The 20,048-nt window shown below is 46.5% G+C and overlaps 5 protein-coding genes across 5 annotated transcripts, besides 3 other annotated features; 2 read left to right on the top strand and 3 right to left on the bottom strand.

Annotated features, from left to right (window-relative positions):
• Nucleotides 1-20,048: part of a sequence feature (contig 1.61 483..865047(-1)) that runs on past both edges of the window.
• ANIA_03546 (uncharacterized protein) lies at nt 4,210-6,881 on the top strand (the record flags this gene model as incomplete). Its single annotated transcript, XM_656058.1, has 5 exons — nt 4,210-4,517; nt 4,575-4,824; nt 4,875-5,197; nt 5,273-5,664; nt 5,734-6,881. The coding sequence occupies 5 exons, from the start codon at nt 4,210-4,212 to the stop codon at nt 6,879-6,881; spliced, it is 2,421 nt and encodes an 806-aa protein (XP_661150.1).
• On the bottom strand, nt 7,738-8,444 carry ANIA_11402 (uncharacterized protein; the record flags this gene model as incomplete). Its single annotated transcript, XM_050611511.1, has 4 exons — nt 7,738-7,898; nt 8,162-8,215; nt 8,313-8,367; nt 8,418-8,444. The coding sequence occupies 4 exons, from the start codon at nt 8,442-8,444 to the stop codon at nt 7,738-7,740; spliced, it is 297 nt and encodes a 98-aa protein (XP_050467534.1).
• Nucleotides 8,688-8,746: a sequence feature (Short protein (ANIA_11403, CBF75914.1) was converted to a misc_feature.).
• Nucleotides 8,794-8,818: a sequence feature (Short protein (ANIA_11403, CBF75914.1) was converted to a misc_feature.).
• On the top strand, nt 9,451-13,701 carry ANIA_03547 (uncharacterized protein; the record flags this gene model as incomplete). The annotated part of the gene is made up of 5 exons (XM_656059.1): nt 9,451-9,546; nt 9,686-10,393; nt 10,508-10,697; nt 10,782-11,390; nt 11,438-13,701. 5 exons carry the CDS (start codon nt 9,451-9,453, stop codon nt 13,699-13,701), a joined length of 3,867 nt encoding a protein of 1,288 aa, XP_661151.1.
• ANIA_03548 (uncharacterized protein) lies at nt 15,451-16,171 on the bottom strand (the record flags this gene model as incomplete). The annotated part of the gene is made up of 2 exons (XM_656060.1): nt 15,451-16,080; nt 16,130-16,171. The coding sequence occupies 2 exons, from the start codon at nt 16,169-16,171 to the stop codon at nt 15,451-15,453; spliced, it is 672 nt and encodes a 223-aa protein (XP_661152.1).
• Nucleotides 16,654-20,039, bottom strand: ANIA_03549 (HMG-box domain-containing protein; the record flags this gene model as incomplete). The annotated part of the gene is made up of 12 exons (XM_656061.1): nt 16,654-16,678; nt 16,846-16,885; nt 16,944-17,115; nt 17,329-17,393; nt 17,635-17,718; nt 17,796-17,902; nt 18,299-18,432; nt 18,627-18,691; nt 18,764-18,946; nt 19,085-19,724; nt 19,776-19,927; nt 19,985-20,039. The coding sequence occupies 12 exons, from the start codon at nt 20,037-20,039 to the stop codon at nt 16,654-16,656; spliced, it is 1,722 nt and encodes a 573-aa protein (XP_661153.1).

Here is a 20,048-nt window from a genome sequence, read left to right as displayed (position 1 = left end):
AATCCCCTTCAGCCTCCGCGGCTTGCCATACAGTACGGGCAGTAGATACAATATAAGACCTGCTTCTGTCAGAGCTAAAAGTGTTAAGTTACAGCACAAACATGAGTTGTCTATTCAAGAATCATCGCTGTACAATCCCATGTAACAACTCCTGGTCATGAACAACTACAAGGCCTGTTTCCCTCTGTATCAATGTTGCTTCTAACTTGTTTAGTACATACGACCACAGGGTGTGGAAAACAGGGCTTCCCGTCCGCTCAGCCGTACTTAAGCCACACGTTCAACGCGGATGAGCGAGCAACGAGCCCTGGGTGTGTTGCTGCTTTTAGGGGTGAGAGACACTAAGCCTAGGGTGAGTGCAGGTGAGATGGGTGAGAACAAGGTGAGAATATCACCCACCCGAGAGTGTGGGGAGCGAGAAGGGTGAGAACTAAAATCTAGGCCACTACTATAATCCCTCCAGGCTTAACATTGTCGTGGAATATGCTCAGAGGAGAAAGGGCAGGAGGAAACTGCATCAACTACACCAACGTGGCCTACTAAGGATCGGATGCCATATGACGATTGACACCTATCTTGTTGACGATAGATTCCTTCATTTCTTCCCTTGTGTGTATTCCTCTCTTCCCCACTATATATATACAGAGGGTAGGAACCTTCTAGAAACAGGCGATGTCCGGTCAATCTACCAGAGATCACGTGGCCTCATATTTCCGTATCAAACATAAATAGCAAGGGCTTTTTGACTTTTATCCGATGCTTTTTGAACTGTATCTTAGATCCTTTTACCTTCCATCTTGTCTACATTTTCCCTATCCTGTTGGTTTGGTTTTATTATTTAACGTCACTCGGCGGATCACGGGGCCCACGTGATCTGCGGCCTCCCAGGGGGCATCTGGACGTGCTACCTAAACAGAACTGCCTAGGAACTAGCTAGATACAGGTTTGAAGCAGCAACTATGGACAATATATATTAGAAATAAGCAGAAGAAGTACCCAGCGCTGCCCTGGTCAGGTCTTCAAGGGCAGATGCCTGTTTTGACTACCTATAGATTGGGGGGAGGGGCTGGACCCTTTATCCAGGTAGATGTGTAGACTGACACACTATCAAGCACTCCAGCAGGCCCAGTTCAGGCATATATCCTTAAAGAAGGATGATTCTTGTACAATACAGCTGAATTCTTCAGCCCTGGCAGCTATACTGAAGAGCCAGTCTATTATTTTTAATAGGCTGTCCCTTATATATCTCTATCTATCTTTCCAGTACTTTCTGGTATATGGGCAGAAGAAGAAGTATACTAGGGTCTTGGTCCTACTGCAAGAGCAGCTTTCTAGGTATTCTAAGTAGTTGAAGTACTAGTAGTATGCTGTAAAGTCTCTGTGCCCTGTATAGGCAGTAACAAGTCAGCCAAGTACCCAACAGGGAAGCTTGTACTCAGCGGGTGCGGCTTTCCTTTGTATAGGGTCTAATATCCAGGGTCTTATAGGCTTGGGGTGTCTTACTAGTATATATAGTATATATCTCTGTACAAAGCTATTATTTTATCTCCTATTATAGGTATGCAGGAGATAGGGGGATGTTAGGGCTGTATATAGAGGACCTAAGCTTTGCAAGCTTGTCTGCCAGCTTGTTCCCAGCAATCCCAGAATAGCCTGGGATCTAGTAGACTTGAAGAGGCTTCTATAGCCTGGTTAGGATTAAGGGAGCTTCTAACTACTGGATAGTAAGCTGGCTAAAGGACTCTGACAGTCTGTAGCCTATGCAGAGTAGGCCTATAGCTTGCTAGCAGGGAGGCTGCTGCTAGGTTATCTAGGAGGATAACTAGCTATATAGAGTAGTAGATTAAACAAGCTACAGCACCTATAGATATATTCAGACTTGCTAAGTAGATTAGATATCCAGACCAGCTTGCTGCCCTTCTTCTAAATATACAAGGGGCTTAGGTTACTACCCTACAGGGTAAAGTAAATACCTTTCTCAGTTACCTCCTAGAGAAGAGGGCCCTGCTTCTAAATTAGATAGAAGAGGGACCCCCTAATAAGCCCCTGGGCCCCCTATACCTGCTAATAAAAGAGTACTACTGGGCTGCCCTCTATGCCCTACCCCCCTCTGCCCCTGGGGAGGACAGGCTTGCTACTACTACTTAGAGGGAGCTCTGGCCTGTCCTAGGAGATATAATTATATAACTATACTATAGGTATATAGAGGAAGGTTGCTTTCTACTAAGCCTGAAGTCAGCAAAGATAATAATATTACTAAAACTAGGAAAGAGGGACTATACCTAACTTAATGCCTGGCAGCTAATTAGCCTCCTCTCTATCCTAGGCAAAGGCCTAGAGTACCTCCTAGCACAGCAGATAGCTGTAAGAGTAATTTAGGTATATATATTAGCCCCCTGCTACTTCAGGGCCCTGCCAGGATACTCTGCTATTAACCTAGTCCAGGTTCTTGTTTATAGGGTAGAGAAGGCCTTTTAACAGGGAAAAGATGCTTTACTACTCCTACTAGATATAAAAGGGGTATTTAATACTGTAATATACTAACAGCTCCTTTCTTACTTATACCTGCAAGGATAGTATAAAGGCTTACTCTAGCTACTTAAGGACTGGTTTACTGGCTGCTCTGTATCTATTTATATCAAAGAAGGCACTGCTATAGTACTAATTAAAGATGGACTCTCCCAGGAATCTCTCCTATTCCTAATACTCTTCCTACTATATATAGCAAGAATAGTCTCTACCTTAGAGGACTCCTTCTACTATATAAATAATATAGGTATATTAAATAGGAATACCCTGGAAGAGAGCTTACAACAACTAGTAGGGGCCTATAAATAAATAACTACCCTAGGGACAGAGACAGGCCTCCCTTTCTTAATAGAAAAAATAGAGATATAATACTTCTCTAGAAAGCAGCAGTAGTATCTCCCTATAATTACTCTACCTAGTATAGGGGAGATTATACTATCTTTATATATATATTGGTTAGGAGTTTTTCTGGATACAAAGCTTACTTTTAAAGCCTATATTAATTTAGTCTTTAGCCACAGGAAACAACTTGCCTAGTACCTAAAGAGACTTAGCAATACCTAGCATAGCTACCTAGTAGCCTCTATACAGGCAGCAGTTAAATAGTATATTCTCCTAACAGCTCTGTACAGGGCAGAAGTCTTTTATACAGGCAAAAGATAAAAGGGGTAGTTAACTCCCTGCTTTCTCTCTTCTGCACAGCAGCCCTGGCTATTATCCTAGCCTACAAGACTACCCCTACTACAGTACTTCTCTGCAAAGCAGACCTACTAGATCTAGAAGCTCTACTTAACAGCATCCTTTGGAGGGCAGCAGTAAGATATATAAGCCTTGATACTAAATACCTAATTATCTAAATAGCTACAGAGACTACTATAGGCAGGCCTAAAACCAGGCTTAAAAAAATCCTATAACTCCTTCTCAGCCCCCTGCCAGAGCATGCTATAATAGAGCTGCCTCTCCTTCTATTATATATACTCCTAACAGATAACAAAGACTATAGCCCTGCCCTATTATAGATATTAGTATACTTAGATAGCTTGTAAACTGGCCAAGGAACAGGATATGGCTATATAGTCTACTTTGGCCCTATCCTAGTAACTAAGGGACATGGCCCCGCGGGCCCCAGGATAGAGGTCTATAATATAGAAATCATGGGTACTGTAGAAGGCCTATGCACAGCCCTGGGACAACTATATATAGGTTACTCCCTTTAACGATGAAACAGTTATCCAGCAGCCAAAAACGGCTACCCTTGACGCCGTTTTACGCGGCCTGCTAACGCTCAGCAGTCTTGGCATCACGTGTAAATAATCGCACGGCCAACACAATTACCACCACGGCCCGCGCTAGTCGGTCGTCCTGGTGCCTGGTTCCTCTTGACGCCCATGCACCACGCTGCCGCTGACTGAGGGGCTAGTTCTCGTCATCTTTCAACATCCCCCAGTCTTCTGAGGAGGGAGCCATTTTCAGCTCCCCTTGCGACCGTCTTCCCTCCAGTTCTTTTAAAGCCTTCAGCAGCCATGACTCTCCCCCTCTCTCCTCTGCTTTCGAGCGGCCTCCGTACAACCTTCCCCAGGCATTATCTGTCCTTTATTTCCTGTTTTCACGATCAACCTCGTTCATCCTACTCTACGCTTTCTCGCAGCCAACAAACCCTTCCTCCCTCATCTGTCTGCCATGCGACACATCAGTCGAGCGTTCGGGTCGGATGATGACAGCGGCACCAGCACCGATGTATCGTGCATCTTCTCTGACGAGAGCACCGATGATGAAACCTTGGACAGTGCACCCGAAGAAGAAAGTGATGATGATCTGGAGGATGATTCTGACAATGATTCAATCCTGGATAATGAGGACGAACAGGAACGCCCTGCAGCGTACTACCTTAAAGAGGCTGAATGCCTTGATGTCTCGCAACTCCGACAGAAGCGATACAGTCCAAGAACCCAGGCTAGCTTAGACAAAACACGGGATTACTGGGACCGGTGAGAAGTCATTGGGCTCTACACTCCAATAATACTCCTAACTAATAGTCTTTTTAGATTCTGCTACGAAGGAAACCACGATCCGATTGAACGCTTTCACTGGCTTTCTGACTCTGAGGAAACCATCCGATTCTTCAAAGCGTTCTTCTCCTGGCGATGCGATCGGCGACGAAACAAGAAGGGAGGCCGGACACCAGGAATACAATACAAAAGCTCGTTAGAGACCTTCTGGAAATGGTGGCACCTGGTTTACAAGGCGGAGGTTGGGCAGGGCCTAAACAAAGACCTCACTGTGAAGATTCTGGATGTAAGCGGCCGATGACCTGACAAATGTTGGGTCTGGCTAATAGTCTACAGGTACTGGCGATCGTTGCTCAGGAGAAAGGCCTTAAAAACGGACGTCGACCGAAGGCAACTATGTTCATCGAAGACGTAGCGGAATTCGCCCGCGTGCTCCTGTCAACGACAGAGATGACATTTCAGTTTGGGTGGCTTCGGATACAACTGCTGCTCTTCTGCCAGCTGGCTGCCATCACTGGTTGCCGACCAGGGGCTATGCTTAACTTGCGTTATCGGGACCTTGTGCTGACTCTAATCCGTAATCCGGATGGAGGGCGTCCCCAGTTATTTATTTACTTCACGCCGGAGTTCACCAAGACTTTCCTGGGCGAGAAGGAAAAGTGAGTTTCAAACCTATAATTCTAGGGTTGAATGGCTCTGGTGTGTTTTGTGGCTAATATTTTATTGTCTTACAGGAATACCTTTCCCATTCCTGAGATTATCTTTGACCCAACATTGGTCTTGAGCCCTCATGTGTTCCTTCTAGGGATGCTGTTTCGTATTCAGGGGTTCAAGAATTTCTCAGAGAATGGGCTCGTGTTGGACTGTCCTGAAAACTTGTATAAACTTGGTGTCCTGGATGGACTTGGACAACAAGAGCTGAAATTGAAAGATGAAATTCTTGATCAATTTGTGTTCTGTCAGGCCGTCCGCGAACCAGACGGTATTCGAATCCTGTTGGGGGAGCAACTAACAGAAGGAGCACTGCGATATCGAATGAAGCGGGGAGGTGAAATCACAGGGTTTGAACAGGTCACCAAGCCCTACGGACTGCGGTATGGAGCTGCAAAAGCATTCAATGACAGTCGTGAGTCTCCTTGTTCACGACAAAAATGGACATGTTCTTACTAACATTGCCATTGCCTTGGCCAAACAGCGGAAGTTACAAACGAGCTCCAGAATGTGATGTTGCAGCATGCTAGCATCAATACCTTTGTTAAACATTATAGTGTCGGCATCCATGTTGACGCTCAGGCGATTGTTCGGGGGCTGCCATCTCAGAAACAGCTGATGCGGTTCGCAGCATCGATGAGCCGGTCGATCGATCCCCGCCGACCTTACAGGCTTGAGGACACTCGCTGTGTCAACGAAATCCCTTGTGTGCGTGCTCTGCAGAACCGAGTCTCTGAAAGAAAACAATACCGGGACAAGATGAAGCGCGCTTTCGAGAAGGCAGAACAGGACTTTCAGCAAAACTTTGGGGACTATGCACATCACAAAGAAGTTAAGGAGCTACCGCCTCCCACTCGACAGGCACTTTACAGTTTGACGAAGTGCAAGAAAGAGTACACGCGAGCAAGCCAGAGATATTGCCGGGCGCAGCGTGTGTTTCGGAATGAGTGGCAACGGCAACGAAACCGCTTAGTTCGTGAGAATCTGGAAAGATATAAGAATGAGCAGCCGGTGATTGACAGCGAGAGGCAGCTTTCTGGGAAGTTATTGGATAGTGAGGTGAAGGGGGCTCTGGAGCGAACCGGGTATATGACCCCGCAGCATATGATTCTAATCGATACCATCTTGACCGCGCCAGGCTCAACTGTTGAAAAAGAATATCAGCGTCGGATTGCTGCTATCAATGCTGTCATTGCTTTCTGTGACGTGGAAGAGGGATCACCTGTCAGACGACCAAATGCTTTGCGGAAGCGTCCTGCTGTAGATGCTTTACCATCTACTCCACCTGCAAAAAGGCAACATTGCCCTTTGCCTGACAGGGAAACAACCACTCTTTCTCAAGCAGTTGCATCTGTCTGCGTGAAGAATCGAGACGAACGGCCGACAATTTGCTTTCTTTGCCTTGGAAATCCTCGAATGCCAGAAAATAAGCGATTTAAAAACTACAATACCCCTGGATCCCTTACCCGTCACTTTGTCGACATCCATGTCGTGCCATATCCAGAAGATATGCGGGTTAGATGCAGCATCTGCCAGGAGGAGTTGGAGAGCAAGGCAGCATTACTAAACCATGCTGAGAGGATGCATGGGACTGTCTCACGCCGCCCGTTGTCCGCCCTGGGCCCGATATAGATTTTCTCTGCTTCTCTTTAGCTCAAGCACCTATGGACCCCAAATCCCCTTGCTTTTGCTGCCTCAACAATTTCCTTTACAATATCTACATGTTTAGTTTCTTGTTTGTTTCAACACCCCTGCAAAGCGCGCTCTGGTCATTGCATCTTTGCTGAGCCAGATGCAATTGACAAAACCTTCAAGCTGTGAATGAGAAAACAAGGAAGGGTTTTGATATCTCCAAGTTTAGCGATTTCCTGAGGGCCTGCCAGTCGAGTTCTGCCTCTTTGGTTTTGTCTTCGAACGTATCCGTCTGTCTTCCCGCTGAAACCATCAGGGAGGGTACTACCTGCCAAAATACAGATTCAATCACGGCATAACTACCTATCTGCATTGTATCTATGTGATATGGAGCCAGAGCATGCTATTTGCCTTCCTCTATCAGGAAGCTTCTCTCCAGCCTTTAGGAATAGGCAAGGTTGATCAATATGGCCGGAGTTGTGGAAAATACCTCTACAGTCTGCATGCAAACTTCTTACAACCTCTATATCTAGCTAGTGCTTTAACAAATCGACACTCTCCTACTTGTAGAGTTATCTGCCTGGCTTGGGCGGCAAGCGAGCTTTGGAACTGGCCTTCATCATTGGGTTCATAGTTGGACATGTTGATATTGGTGAATTCAATGTTTAATCTCAGCCGTATATAGCAGGACCTTGCAAAATAAACACAGTCAAATCCAGGGAATAATGAATAAATATATCGTACATCCACCCACATGAGACTAAAAAATCATGACGTGATATATTATGTCATGTCTTCTTCAAAGCTGCTATGGTTTAAATGCTGTTCACAGCAAGCCAGAGGATGTTAACAATCTTTATGCACTTTGGGGAAGAGCTTGCGATGGATGAGGTCGATCGAACAAGAGCTGGAATCGTGTGAAGCAAATGACCTTGGAGAGTAGCTGCCAGTTGGCGGGCCTCCCACCGTGCCGGTCGTACGACCGCTGTCGGTTGATCGGTACAGGGCGTAGGAAAGCTGTAAACAGCTATAATATTTTAGTCTGGAGACAGACGATGACTGGGGACGAAGGAGATCTGGATACAAAACAGGTCCGCAGACAAGGAGAAATCAGGGGACGAAGGCGGTCCGCAGACAAGAGTTGCAGACAAGGGGGCCCGGGAAGCACGAATGTCACATGCATCTGTTTTTACAGCTGCTAAGGCTACGTCTCCATTTAGTACGTTGATAGCGATATTTACCCGTTCAACATGATGTTCAACTTCCATGATGAAACTAACAGAGGTTCTTCTCCTGCTGATGGTTTGAACACTTTCCAAATGGTTGATTTGTAACTATACTTTAAACACTAATTGATCACCCACAAATCACCCTACTCACCCTGCTCTCACCCCAGTAGACTACTAATAGAGGCTTGGCAGGTGCACTTACCCTGAACAGACATAGCTTTCTTTGTAGAACTTAGGAATTGCTTTTGTGTTTTTACCTAATTAAAGTCAGTCGCGTAATACTCACCTTCAAGTGTAAGATACTCACATTGCGGGGGGCGAGCGCGAAAGACATATAAGGCAGGACATTACGCGGTCTTAGACCAGGCATAGCCACCCTTTTATCTACTTTGAAACAACAGTGTCTAGAATCACCCTATAATGGCAAAGGCAAAGGCAATCCGTTGTCGCATGTCCAATACTCCCAAAGCAAGAGGCCAACAACACCGGCGACGAGGAGACACTCTGTTTCGGAAAGCCTTTGAATTCAGTCAAGAATGTGATGCAGATATCATGTTAGTAGTTCGGTTAAGAAAAAATGGACAGATCCGTATATTCAACTCAAATGACCATTGGTTTCCATCCCAAGAAGACTTGGTAGGTATATTCTGCCAGTCCATGAACTATACTAATTGGCCCTCTAGGCACTCTGCTATCCCACACCCTTGAGGATAACCTGGCAAGAGCTGGCGGCGAGATATAAAGATACAAGGACTAGGATATAAAGTACTGTAACTGCCTTGCATAGTGAGCATAGTCTAGAATCGGTAACCTTCACACATGTGAAGGCAGAGAGGACTGAACTTACAAGGGTAACGGTCCTGTTAGTGCTGTCTTCATACAGTCGTTCTCGAAATTGCTTTCACCATTGAACATATGACAGTTCTTACTCTGCCCCACTACCAAGGCCTTAGCGCGAGTATTTTATTGAACCACAGCACTGAGGTGGTGGCCTTTGTACCTTTCCTGCTGTACGGCACTGCAACCGTCAGCTCTGGACGCTCCGAGTAATGCCAGTCATTGCCTGGTGATTCATCGACCGGCTTCATACGATATCATTCTCCTTCATGTGTTTGTCTTTAGTTTCCGAAAGATCAAGCCACAAGATATTTCACAATATATATGAAGTTCCTCTATTTTTTTGGTTGCAAAGCCAAGTTGCTTGTACATCTCGTGATTACCCCTCCTCCAAGCGGCTAATGCAGATATCTGGTTGGCGAGGTGTGGAAAGGGATGGACAACTGTCATTATTGGATGGCCGACATGGCCGCCTATCTATATCTAACTTAGCTTACTGAATGATGACTAAGCGAGCTCGACCCCAGGGGCAGGCGGTACCAGAGGGCAGTATGCCCCGACACGAGGATCATGTCACGAGACTGGCCGTGAGGCTGAAGGTAATCAATATTTCGAGATACTGAGAGGCTTGTTGCTTTTACATTTACTTCACCAGCAGCTGTCTATGCAACCAAGATACCAAGTCTGACTGATTCTTTATTTTGAAACTGTTAAATTTATCACTGTCGACTCGCGCAGATGCGCCCATCCAGTCGGGACGAATTTGCGATCGCGATCATCTGCGCGCTGACACTCGAAGCAGAGGCAGTTGAAGACCTTTTTGATGAAATTTACGACAGGTTGGGCGAACACTACAGGAAAGAACCGGGCGATGATAATGCATATGTTAATGGGAGGATTGGAAATCATAACGTGGTGGTGTGCTATATGCCTGGCATAGGCAAAGGGAGTGCAGCCAGTGTGGCATCGAGCTTGAAAATCAGCTACAAAAGGATTGAAGTGGCGCTGGTTGTCGGTATTTGTGGAGGTGCACCATACCCATTATCTGGTGGAGAGGTCTTTCTAGGGGATGTCATAATCAGTGACTCTGTGGTACAGTACGACTTCGGCAGGCAGTATCCTGGTGGCTTTAAAAAGAAACTGGGTGTCAGGGACACGCTTGGACGACCAAACCGAGCTATCCGTTCAATACTGGCAAGTCTCCAGGCAAGACGATCGCGCAAAGACCTTCAAGATAAGCTGCTACAACATCTACAAGCACTTCAGGAATCACTATCTGATTGGCATTACCCAACTATTGATGACATCCTCTTCGAAGCTTCATACCAACATAAGCACTATGGCCTGACTTCACCTGCGTGTCCTTGCCTTGATAGCATGTCTGAAGATATCTGCAAGACAGCTGTCGAATCACCTTGTACTTCTCTAGGCTGTGATATGGACCGGGTATGTCGACGTCGCCCTAGCACAGAACACAACAGCCCAAGAGTCCATATTGGGACGGTCGCATCTGCTGATACCGTGATGAAATCAGGCGAGCACCGTAATTGTTTGGTCCAGTCAGAAGGTGTTGTTGGTTTCGAGATGGAGGGTGCAGGGGTGTGGGACAACATATCATGCATTATTATAAAAGGGGTGTGTGACTATGCAGATAGCCACAAGAATAAAGCATGGCAAGCATATGCAGCGGCGACTGGAGCTGCGGCCGCCAAATCTTTCTTGGAGTACTGGGAGCCCACTGCTCGAGAAGGTTAGCATATAAACCCAGATCAGTATACCTGTATGCTAAATTTTCATGTTTTTTTAGACGCCAATAAATTTCACATCCCGTTAGATCTTTCAGCGGTTCCTGTGATTGAGGAGTTCATTGGACGAGAAGAAGAACTAAACTGTCTATGGGATTATCTACAACCAGCAAGTTCACAGACACGAAGGGTGGCTGTCCTCCATGGTCTGGGTGGGATTGGCAAAACACAACTAGCAATTCACTTTGCACGAAAACACAAGAATGAATTTACAGCCATATTCTGGCTGAACAGCAAGGATCAATCTGCCTTGGTTTCATCTTTGAGTTCTTGCCTCTCTCAGATACAAGGACCGCCTATAGAGGATCAGGCAGTCAACAAAGAGGAAGCAGTACAAAGGGCAAACCAAGTACTACAGTGGCTGGCAAGGCCAGGCAACACTAGATGGCTCATTATCTTTGACAACGTCGACCAGTATTCTCCAATCCAAGGCCATGGTCACTGTGGATTTGATGTCTACGAATTCTTTCCAAAGGCTGATCATGGATCTATCATGATCACTTCCCGGCTCCAAGGGCTCACTGAACTTGGGAAGTCATTTCCAGTTCAGAAACTTATATACAAAGATGCTACGCAGCTATTGTTGCAAAGCAGCGGCTTTTCAGCTAAAGACATTACACAGATGGGAGCTGAACAAGGTACTGTACTATTAACTAGACTTGAAGAACATGACTAACGTCAACAGACCTTATGAATCTTGCCAGCCTGCTGGATGGGCTCTCGCTGGCAATTGTCATAGCTGGGGCTTTCATGTGTCAAACAGGAACAACTTTTAAAGAGTATCTGGAGCTCTACCGGACTTCCTGGTTTGACTTGCAGTCTCAGTCGGCACCCAAACGCCAATACCAGCAAGGCAACATTGTACAAACATGGAATATCACCTATAAAGAGATCCAGAAACATGATTCCACTGCCGCGAAACTCTTGCTCCTACTTGCATTTTTTGATAACCAGGATATCTGGTATGAACTAATTCGAAACGGTTTGGACTACTCAAACCCGCCACAATGGTTTGAGACAGCAGTGTCAAGCAAGCTGGTCTTTAAAGCAAAGCTAAAAGCACTAGTTAAGTTCTCGCTTGTTGAAATAAAGCAGCAGGAGGGAAGCTATACTCTGCATCCCGTGGTACAGGACTGGTGTTATCATATTGCTGCCTTGGATGGACTCACAAATCAACTACAGGAGCTGGCGTTCATCTCGGTAGGAAATATGGTCCCCAGTTATGACACCAGAGATTATGCAAGGCTTGAGCAGCGATTACTTCCTCACGCAAATAATCTAATTCAAAGGAATATAGGCCATTGGCTTGATATACAGCCTGAAGACAGAATCAACATTTTTGGCGCCTTTCATGGCTTAGGTAATCTCTACTCTGATCAGCGCAAGCTGAAAGAGGCAGAGGAAATGTATCAGCAAGCACTGGCAGGCAAGGAGAAAGCACTGGGTCCTGACCACACGTCCACCCTTGATACAGTCAACAATCTTGGGAATCTCTACTCTGATCAGGGCAAGCTGAAAGAGGCAGAGAAGATGTATCAGCGAGCATTGGCAGGCAAGGAGAAGGCACTGGGTCCTGACCACACATCCACCCTTGATACAGTCAACAATCTTGGGATTCTCTACTCTGATCAGGGCAAGCTGAAAGAGGCAGAGGAAATGTATCAGCGAGCACTGGCAGGCTATGAGAAGGCACTGGGTCCTGACCACACGTCCACCCTTGTGACAGTCAACAATCTTGGGAATCTCTACTCTGATCAGGGCAAGCTGAAAGAGGCAGAGAAGATGTATCAGCAAGCACTAAAAGGCTATGAGAAAGCACTGGGTCCTGACCACACATCCACCCTTGATACAGTCAACAATCTTGGGAGTCTCTACAAGAATCAGGGAAAGCTGAAAGAGGCAGAGGAAATGTATCAGCAAGCACTGGCAGGCAAGGAGAAGGCACTGGGTCCTGACCACACATCCACCCTTGATACAGTCAACAATCTTGGGATTCTATACAAGAACCAGGGCAAGCTGAAAGAGGCAGAGGAAATGTATCAGCGAGCACTGGCAGGCAAGGAGAAGGCACTGGGTCCTGACCACACGTCCACCCTTATGACAGTCAACAATCTTGGGAGTCTCTACTCTGATCAGGGCAAGCTGAAAGAGGCAGAGAAGATGTATCAGCAAGCACTGGCAGGCTATGAGAAAGCACTGGGTCCTGACCACACGTCCACCCTTATAACAGTCAACAATCTTGGGAATCTCTACTCTGATCAGGGCAAGCTGAAAGAGGCAGAGAAGATGTATCAGCAAGCACTGGCAGGCTATGAGAAAGCACTGGGTCCTGACCACACGTCCACCCTTGTGACAGTCAACAATCTTGGGAATCTCTACTCTGATCAGGGCAAGCTGAAAGAGGCAGAGAAGATGTATCAGCAAGCACTGGCAGGCTATGAGAAAGCAGTGGGTCCTGACCACACATCCACCCTTGATACAGTCAACAATCTTGGGATTCTCTACTCTGATCAGGGCAAGCTGAAAGAGGCAGAGAAGATGTATCAGCAAGCACTGGCAGGCTATGAGAAAGCACTGAGTCCTGACCACACGTCCACCCTTATGACAGTCAACAATCTTGGGAGTCTCTACAAGAATCAGGGCAAGCTGAAAGAGGCAGAGGAGATGTATCAGCAAGCACTGGCAGGCAAGGAGAAAGCACTGGGTCCTGACCACACGTCCACCCTTATGACAGTCAACAATCTTGGGATTCTCTACTCTGATCAGGGCAAGCTGAAAGAGGCAGAGGAGATGTTTCAGCGAGCACTGGCAGGCTATGGGAAGGCACTGGGTCCCAATCATTCAAAAACTTGTGTAGTCGCAAACAATCTAGTGTCTCTTGCTAGCCTTCACGCTGAGCAAGACAGCCCTCGCCACATCCATGTTTCCCCCGACCCCCACCCGCAGTAGCACATGTATTGGGGCTGAACACCCTCAGGGGCTGCTTAAAGAACGCTCACGTAAAAGATATCCTGTATAGCATTCTGCGCAAAATAGTAGCTTTTGTATTTTCTCTTGATCAGGCCTACAAACCTTAGACTTGTAAAAAAAATTCCGCAATGATTTGAGCCCCAGGTAACAAAACTTTGACAGTACGTAGTTTATAAATTAGTATATTAAATCTCTTTGCAATAAATATCTTTTAGGTGGGTAAAAAGTGGATGTTGCGTGTATGCTGGGTCGTGGATACATTATAGGGTTGAGGTATACGATATCCGGTACAAACATACATTGTATTCTCAACGTTTCGTACGGAATGAAATGTATTCTTAATGTTTCGTATGGAAGGAAATGTACAGGACCGTCTATCGCCCTCATTTTAAGTGCTGATGGCTCAATACACTGCTCGCGCTAATGTCTTGTTAGTGGGGCAGAACAACAACTGTCATATGTTTGTTGGTGAAGGCGATTTCGAGAACGACTGTAGTGCTGTCTTCATACTGTACCTTCCCTCTCTCTGGGCACGACTGTCTGAATCGTCCCAACTTCTTCTGTCCAGGGGGCTCAAACCCAGCGCCCTTCATTTTATTCTACGCAAAGGCCTTAAATGTGAGAAGATTTATCAATACCTCGTTCACTGCCTGTCTTTTTCCTTCATTATAGCTTCCATGAATCTAGTTATATCCACAGGAATTGTACGGGGAAATTTGTTCAACAGGGTGCTCAAAAAATGCGCACTCCATACTTTGACTTAGCCTGGTCAGCTCAGCAGCCGCCGGTTCTTCTGTGGCCCAACCTAATAGCGTCTGGTACGCGTACCCATTTCTCAGACTAGCGTCTTGGGGGTGGGCCGAGAATCCAGAAGAGAGTGTGAAATGGTGAAGCTGCTGCTTTTGCACTTCCCTGTAGCAGGATGTCTGATTTGGAACTCGGTGGACCACAACACCGAATTATGGTTTCACTAGCTTGGTCTCATTCCCAGTTTCTCCAGTCATGCTGTGTTGTTCCGGGCTGTCTCAGCTGACTGGGCATTTCTGAATCGGACCACTTAACCGGTTTTCGGAGTGCCGACCACTGCCACTTGAACATCTCTGGTAGGTTCTGTGCTAGTTAGGGCAGCTCTGATGTGGTTGTTCGCAGTATCTGTAGACAAGAATCTCGTGAAGGTATTGTTGTTGGCCTCGTCATTTTCGTCTGTGAATGCGGAGCCGTGCTAGAGTCTAAGACATCCAGACCCACTCGTCAAGCGCAGGGCTAGGGTATTTATCGCCCTCTTGTAAAATACATTTGAATCAAGGCAGTTACGCAATCCCCTAACTTAACAATCAGCCCGCTGACGGTTCAGGACTTTAGCTGGGTGGGGACACTGGGCACTAGGTGTCAGACTCAAACTCGTTCCCCATTACGACTGTCCAGAGCAGATTCACGTATACAGTAGTGTCATTTTCATTTCTGGCAAATACCTCCTAGTATTTTACTCCTGAGTCACTGGACAGCGAATCACTATTTGTTAACTGGAAATATGACTTTAAAAACCAAATCTGGTACTTATAACGACATTTTGGCTTAGCAGTATATTTCCCCAAGCCTCTTCAATAAAGCAATTCGTGCCAGAGGCTTCGAGTTTACGGACACGGTCTGAGAGGCAAGCGCAGAAGATAACAATATTCAAAGCTACTGGACAGCTGTCGATAGGACCTGATACAGTAGTGGCCGTCGTCAGCGTTGAGTAGGATAGGTCTGCTCGCACCCAATGGCCTCGTCATCAGCATTCACCTCTGGGCCCGGAAGTGGTGCACTCTCACTGGTCGTTCCGACCATGGTGACGCTTTCATTATCACTCTCTGATGCCCAGTATGACTCCCCAATCAAAGTAACCTCTAAGGCAGTCTTCAAACCCTGAAGAGAATCTGCAAGGCGTTGATTAGACTGCTCTAGTCCACGTATAATGTTTTGTTGTCGGTGAAGCTCTGTAGACATCTGCACAATGTCAACTTCCCCCTGAGGAGCACTTTGTAAAGCAGAGATATTGGATAATATCTTCAGCAAAGTGTCGCTCAGAGAGGACAGCGCAACCACCCGACATTCTGAACTTCCAGATTTCTTTCGCAGGTCCTCAAGCTCCTTCTGAAGCCCTCCAACCGCTTCTGCAGCATGCTGGACAGTTGCTTCTAACTGGCTTCGGGACCACTGTAAACTAGCTATCCTCGACTCAAGCTCTGCAGAGCACTGGCGTTCCTGCTCCAGATTGGCACGTTCCTCCCTTAACCGGGACTCTATATGGGTGCGATACTCCTGGGCAGCATGATCACTGTTGACGAGTTCCTTAAAGATCTTATTGGTGACAGTCTAGACAGTCAGTTGAGGTCAGAGAGCGGAGCCCCAAAGGCTGGCTTACAAGATATGACGGCCCAATGGGCTCAGTAGATTGGAACGCCATATTCAGCAGAGCTTGATTTCTGATCTGTATAAGTGTCTCTAGTCTTCAGCCTTGCCGTCTCTTAAATATATACAGCCGCGAGGGGTCTTCGGATTACAATACAAATATTACAGTAAGCTACTATGGCCATAATTAACACGGTCAAAAACTCAGTGAACAGAGAATTTAAAAGTTTGCGCAGTCTTTACTGTACCAGTCCGTTGTTATAGATTCTCAGTATTAATGGATTGCAGGAACATTAACCAGGCGTTGAGCTTCCTCCACAATAACTGGTACCTGGCATGAATGTTGTAATGGGCTTAAGGACCCCAGAGGTGGAGGGTTATGAGTCGACCAGGACCTCGTAGTGCACAGCAGCGCGGGTTTAGACCATTTTTTTTACAGCTTTACGCCGAGAACCGCTCAATTATGGTTTTGTAAAATATCTGTATCATAGGCTACGTAATATTCCGGGGTAGTGACTTGTTCTGGTGCTTTCCAGTCTAGTAAAATTGACCAAGACCGGACCTGTGTCATTGGTCATAGCAGGGTGACTGCACCTAGTGGTTTCTTTTCAAGCTCTAACCAATAAGATCTATTCCATATACTTCTGGTAAATTGACCTGCACACAGGGAAAAGATGCACCTAGTGGGCTCGGTTTTAATCTTTAGCCAATAAGATCTATTCTACATACTCCTTGGTAAATTCCTTCTGACGCCACGCAGTGACACCAACTGTAAATTACAATTCAGGGCCTACCAGATATTAAATGATCGCCCAATATCAACAAACCTTGGAAGTTTAGAGTAGCACACACCTGACACCAGGAGCCCTTGAGACCATGAATTGAGTGTCTGCCTCCTCCTCGCTTTATTCCATTCCAGAGGAGGAAATCACTCCCCAGGATCACCAGATTCTCTGCCATGGGGGCACGTCTTCCAACCTTGAACGTCTCCCTTCCCGTCTTCGACAATGTAAGGTACCAACTACAAATGTCAAACAGGAGATTGAAGACCTAGCATATGAAGTCAGTTACTTGAAGGCAGAGCTCTCCTGGAACACTGAATCCAAACAAGCCTTACTTCAGTTTCAGGAGGAAATGCGCATTGTTTTTTATAAAATTGACAATGCGTTGTCTCAACTAAGTGTCCGTCTCCAGGGGGCGGAGCAGCGATACCTGAGCCTGTGGGGTGTCGAGGCCAACCAGGGCGACAATGGAGGAATGATCTGAATGGGAATAGTCTGTGACATGTATGGTTCAGTCAAGGTATTATTAAATAGGGAAAATTATTAAGATAACATATAAGTATTGTAGCCCCATCAGCAAATGGTACTTGATAAGTTCTCAACCATGGATTCCCAGGATAAATCGTGGGATCACGGCTTGTTCCATTGCTTTACTCCATTCAGTGTTTGTAGGTCTAGCATGCCGGACTCAGGCAAGATATACTTATTACTCTTTAGGCCTCAGCGCAACATTTACCCCATGCTGCCTCTTTAACCGGATTGGGACTCGCTTCAGGGGCGAGGAAGTGAAGGGCTGCGGCCAAGACGTAGGCAACTGACACTGTTTAATGCATAATCACTAATCATCTCAGTGCTGTCTCTTCGCGGGTGCGTGCTGCCTTGGTATCCCATGTGTACCACTGTGCTTATGACGACGCGCATTCCGTAACCGGTTCCAGTTGGATGGAAGCTGTTGTGGGGATACCATGGCCTCCTTGTGCTGCTCTTGCTGTGTCCTGAGCCAGCTTGATAATGAAGTCAAAGTGAATGCAGAAACTGTCCAGATCGGATACCAACCACCAGCTGCCATGTCCTACGGGCACTAGAAAGGGGATGCGCCATTGACGTGAAATCCTGCCCTGTACCTAGGAAATAGATTTTCTGTCCTTGGAAAATAATACCGTATTACTATATCCTTTGACCTCTGGTGGTCTAGACCTTACAGTATCTGCAGTATATAATTATCCAGCCCCAGGCCTGCCATCTGAATCCGCCGCACAAGTTCAGCACTCTCAGAAAGATGAATTTACTTCTTGGGGTTTGCCTGGTGCTCCTGGCTCACAAGGCCACCTCAGACTACGCAAGTTTGTATGGAATCAATGGGGTGCAAATCTGGACAGAGCCAGATTGCCAAGGCATACCAGCTCAGATGATCTTCAATGAGACAACATTGGCCATGAACATCACAAATATATGTGTCTCTCAGAGCTTCAGGCTCCTCCGCCCTCTCCAGGGTCAAGAACAATTTGATATCTCTATTGCTCCGGAACTTGACCTGTGGGATCCACTTAAAGATCAGTCCCGAACAAACAGTTTCGGTTGTACTTCATTTATTCAAAGCTTCTTTCCAACGAACGGGAGCAAGGGATGTCATAACACGCCTCCTTTTACTTGCCATCGGCTCTGGGTGAATGATGGCCTCCGTTCTGACTTGAGTGGCCCCGTTGATTACTCTACGCCGCTGCATACGTGGCCACTGATGATCCCTTCTTCATGCTCTAAGAAAGGATTGTCGACTCCCTCAAAGGATAGTACTAGCAAGACACCACATGAAAGCAGCACACCCTGCATTGGCGGCAGCAGCATCTCTTCTGCGAGCAACATACAGGCCAGCACAGGTATTGCTTCTTCAAGCACGGCATTATTCCTGAGCAGCACCCCTCCTTCAAGCAGTGCACCCTCCCCAGTCGTCATGCTCTCCACCACTATTCTAAGCTCTACAAGCAGCACCCCTGTACCAGTTGTGGTTACAGTGACTAAAACTGTGACCTGGGTCACAGTGACTGAGACTGTATCTGTACAAGGCTAGTGCGGACATCATACCAATACTTAGTCCTAAGATAGAGCTGAACATCACGGTTTATTGTATTTATTTTAGCTGGTGAGAAGACTATATATTTCCGTCAATGCCATGCTGCTCTGCTCACCTTTAAGTTCACCACTACCATCATCTTCCAAAGCATCAAGTATCTCGTTATAGCCAACAGAGTAGCAAAATGCATATGCTGCAGCTAGGAACCTTTGCTGCCGGCTTAGATCAGTACATGTACTGTTATAGTACTCAGCTAATTCACGGATAGTATCATCGGTTAATTTAAAATAAGCCTCTCCTGTAGTGATGGCCATCCAGCCAACCACATGGAGCATGCGGTAGGTCAGACAACTATCAAAGAGCGTTACTTGGGAGCCATAGCCATGGTCAGTTGGGAGCAAAATTGAACACAGTGTCCATCGGCCGTGCTGCTTTTCCAATAAACACGGCTTGATCGTCGAAAACGGCGGCGGAGATGGTGTAATGGGTCGCGCAACTTGGTCCTCTCCCTTCTCAGGGAGGCTGAATAGCTGACATACTTGCTCATCAGAGTAGTCGCTCCACTCCAACATCATCTCCCTGCTCGGTACAAGGTCCATGATTTCATCCGAAGCCACCCTTGCTGGAGATCCAGATGAACCTTCCCTATGACTTTTGGCACCCCTGATTTGTCTTCCGCCGCATTGAGAACAGATTCTTGAGGATGGGCAATATCTGTAGTCAGGATATCGTTGCTTATGCTGTCTTTTTTCCTCCTGTAAGTCCTTTTAGCGTGCTTAAATATTCCTGTTGATCCTGATATCTACCTCTGCAAGTTCTTTCCATTCGGCTTTGGCTGATTCTGGAAGGTCCCTCCATTGTCTCCCAAGGATCTTTGCAACAGTGGTACTAGGCAGAGGTGAGACCTCGGCGGATGCGACAACAGCTTTGTAGTGGGCCTCTCGGTACAGAAAGAATGCTGAAAAATGTTAGAGAGTTATCTCTGGTAGTGAGAGGTAAGGTGGCGAGGGCATACCATTCCGTGGCCGAGGGATTCTGGGCTTTGGTTGACAAGAACATAATGAGTCCATTGCTGATAT

This window comes from Aspergillus nidulans, chromosome II (genome assembly GCF_000011425.1).
Source record: "Aspergillus nidulans FGSC A4 chromosome II".
NCBI lineage: Eukaryota > Fungi > Ascomycota > Eurotiomycetes > Eurotiales > Aspergillaceae > Aspergillus > Aspergillus nidulans.
This window is presented reverse-complemented; position numbering and strand designations above follow the sequence as displayed.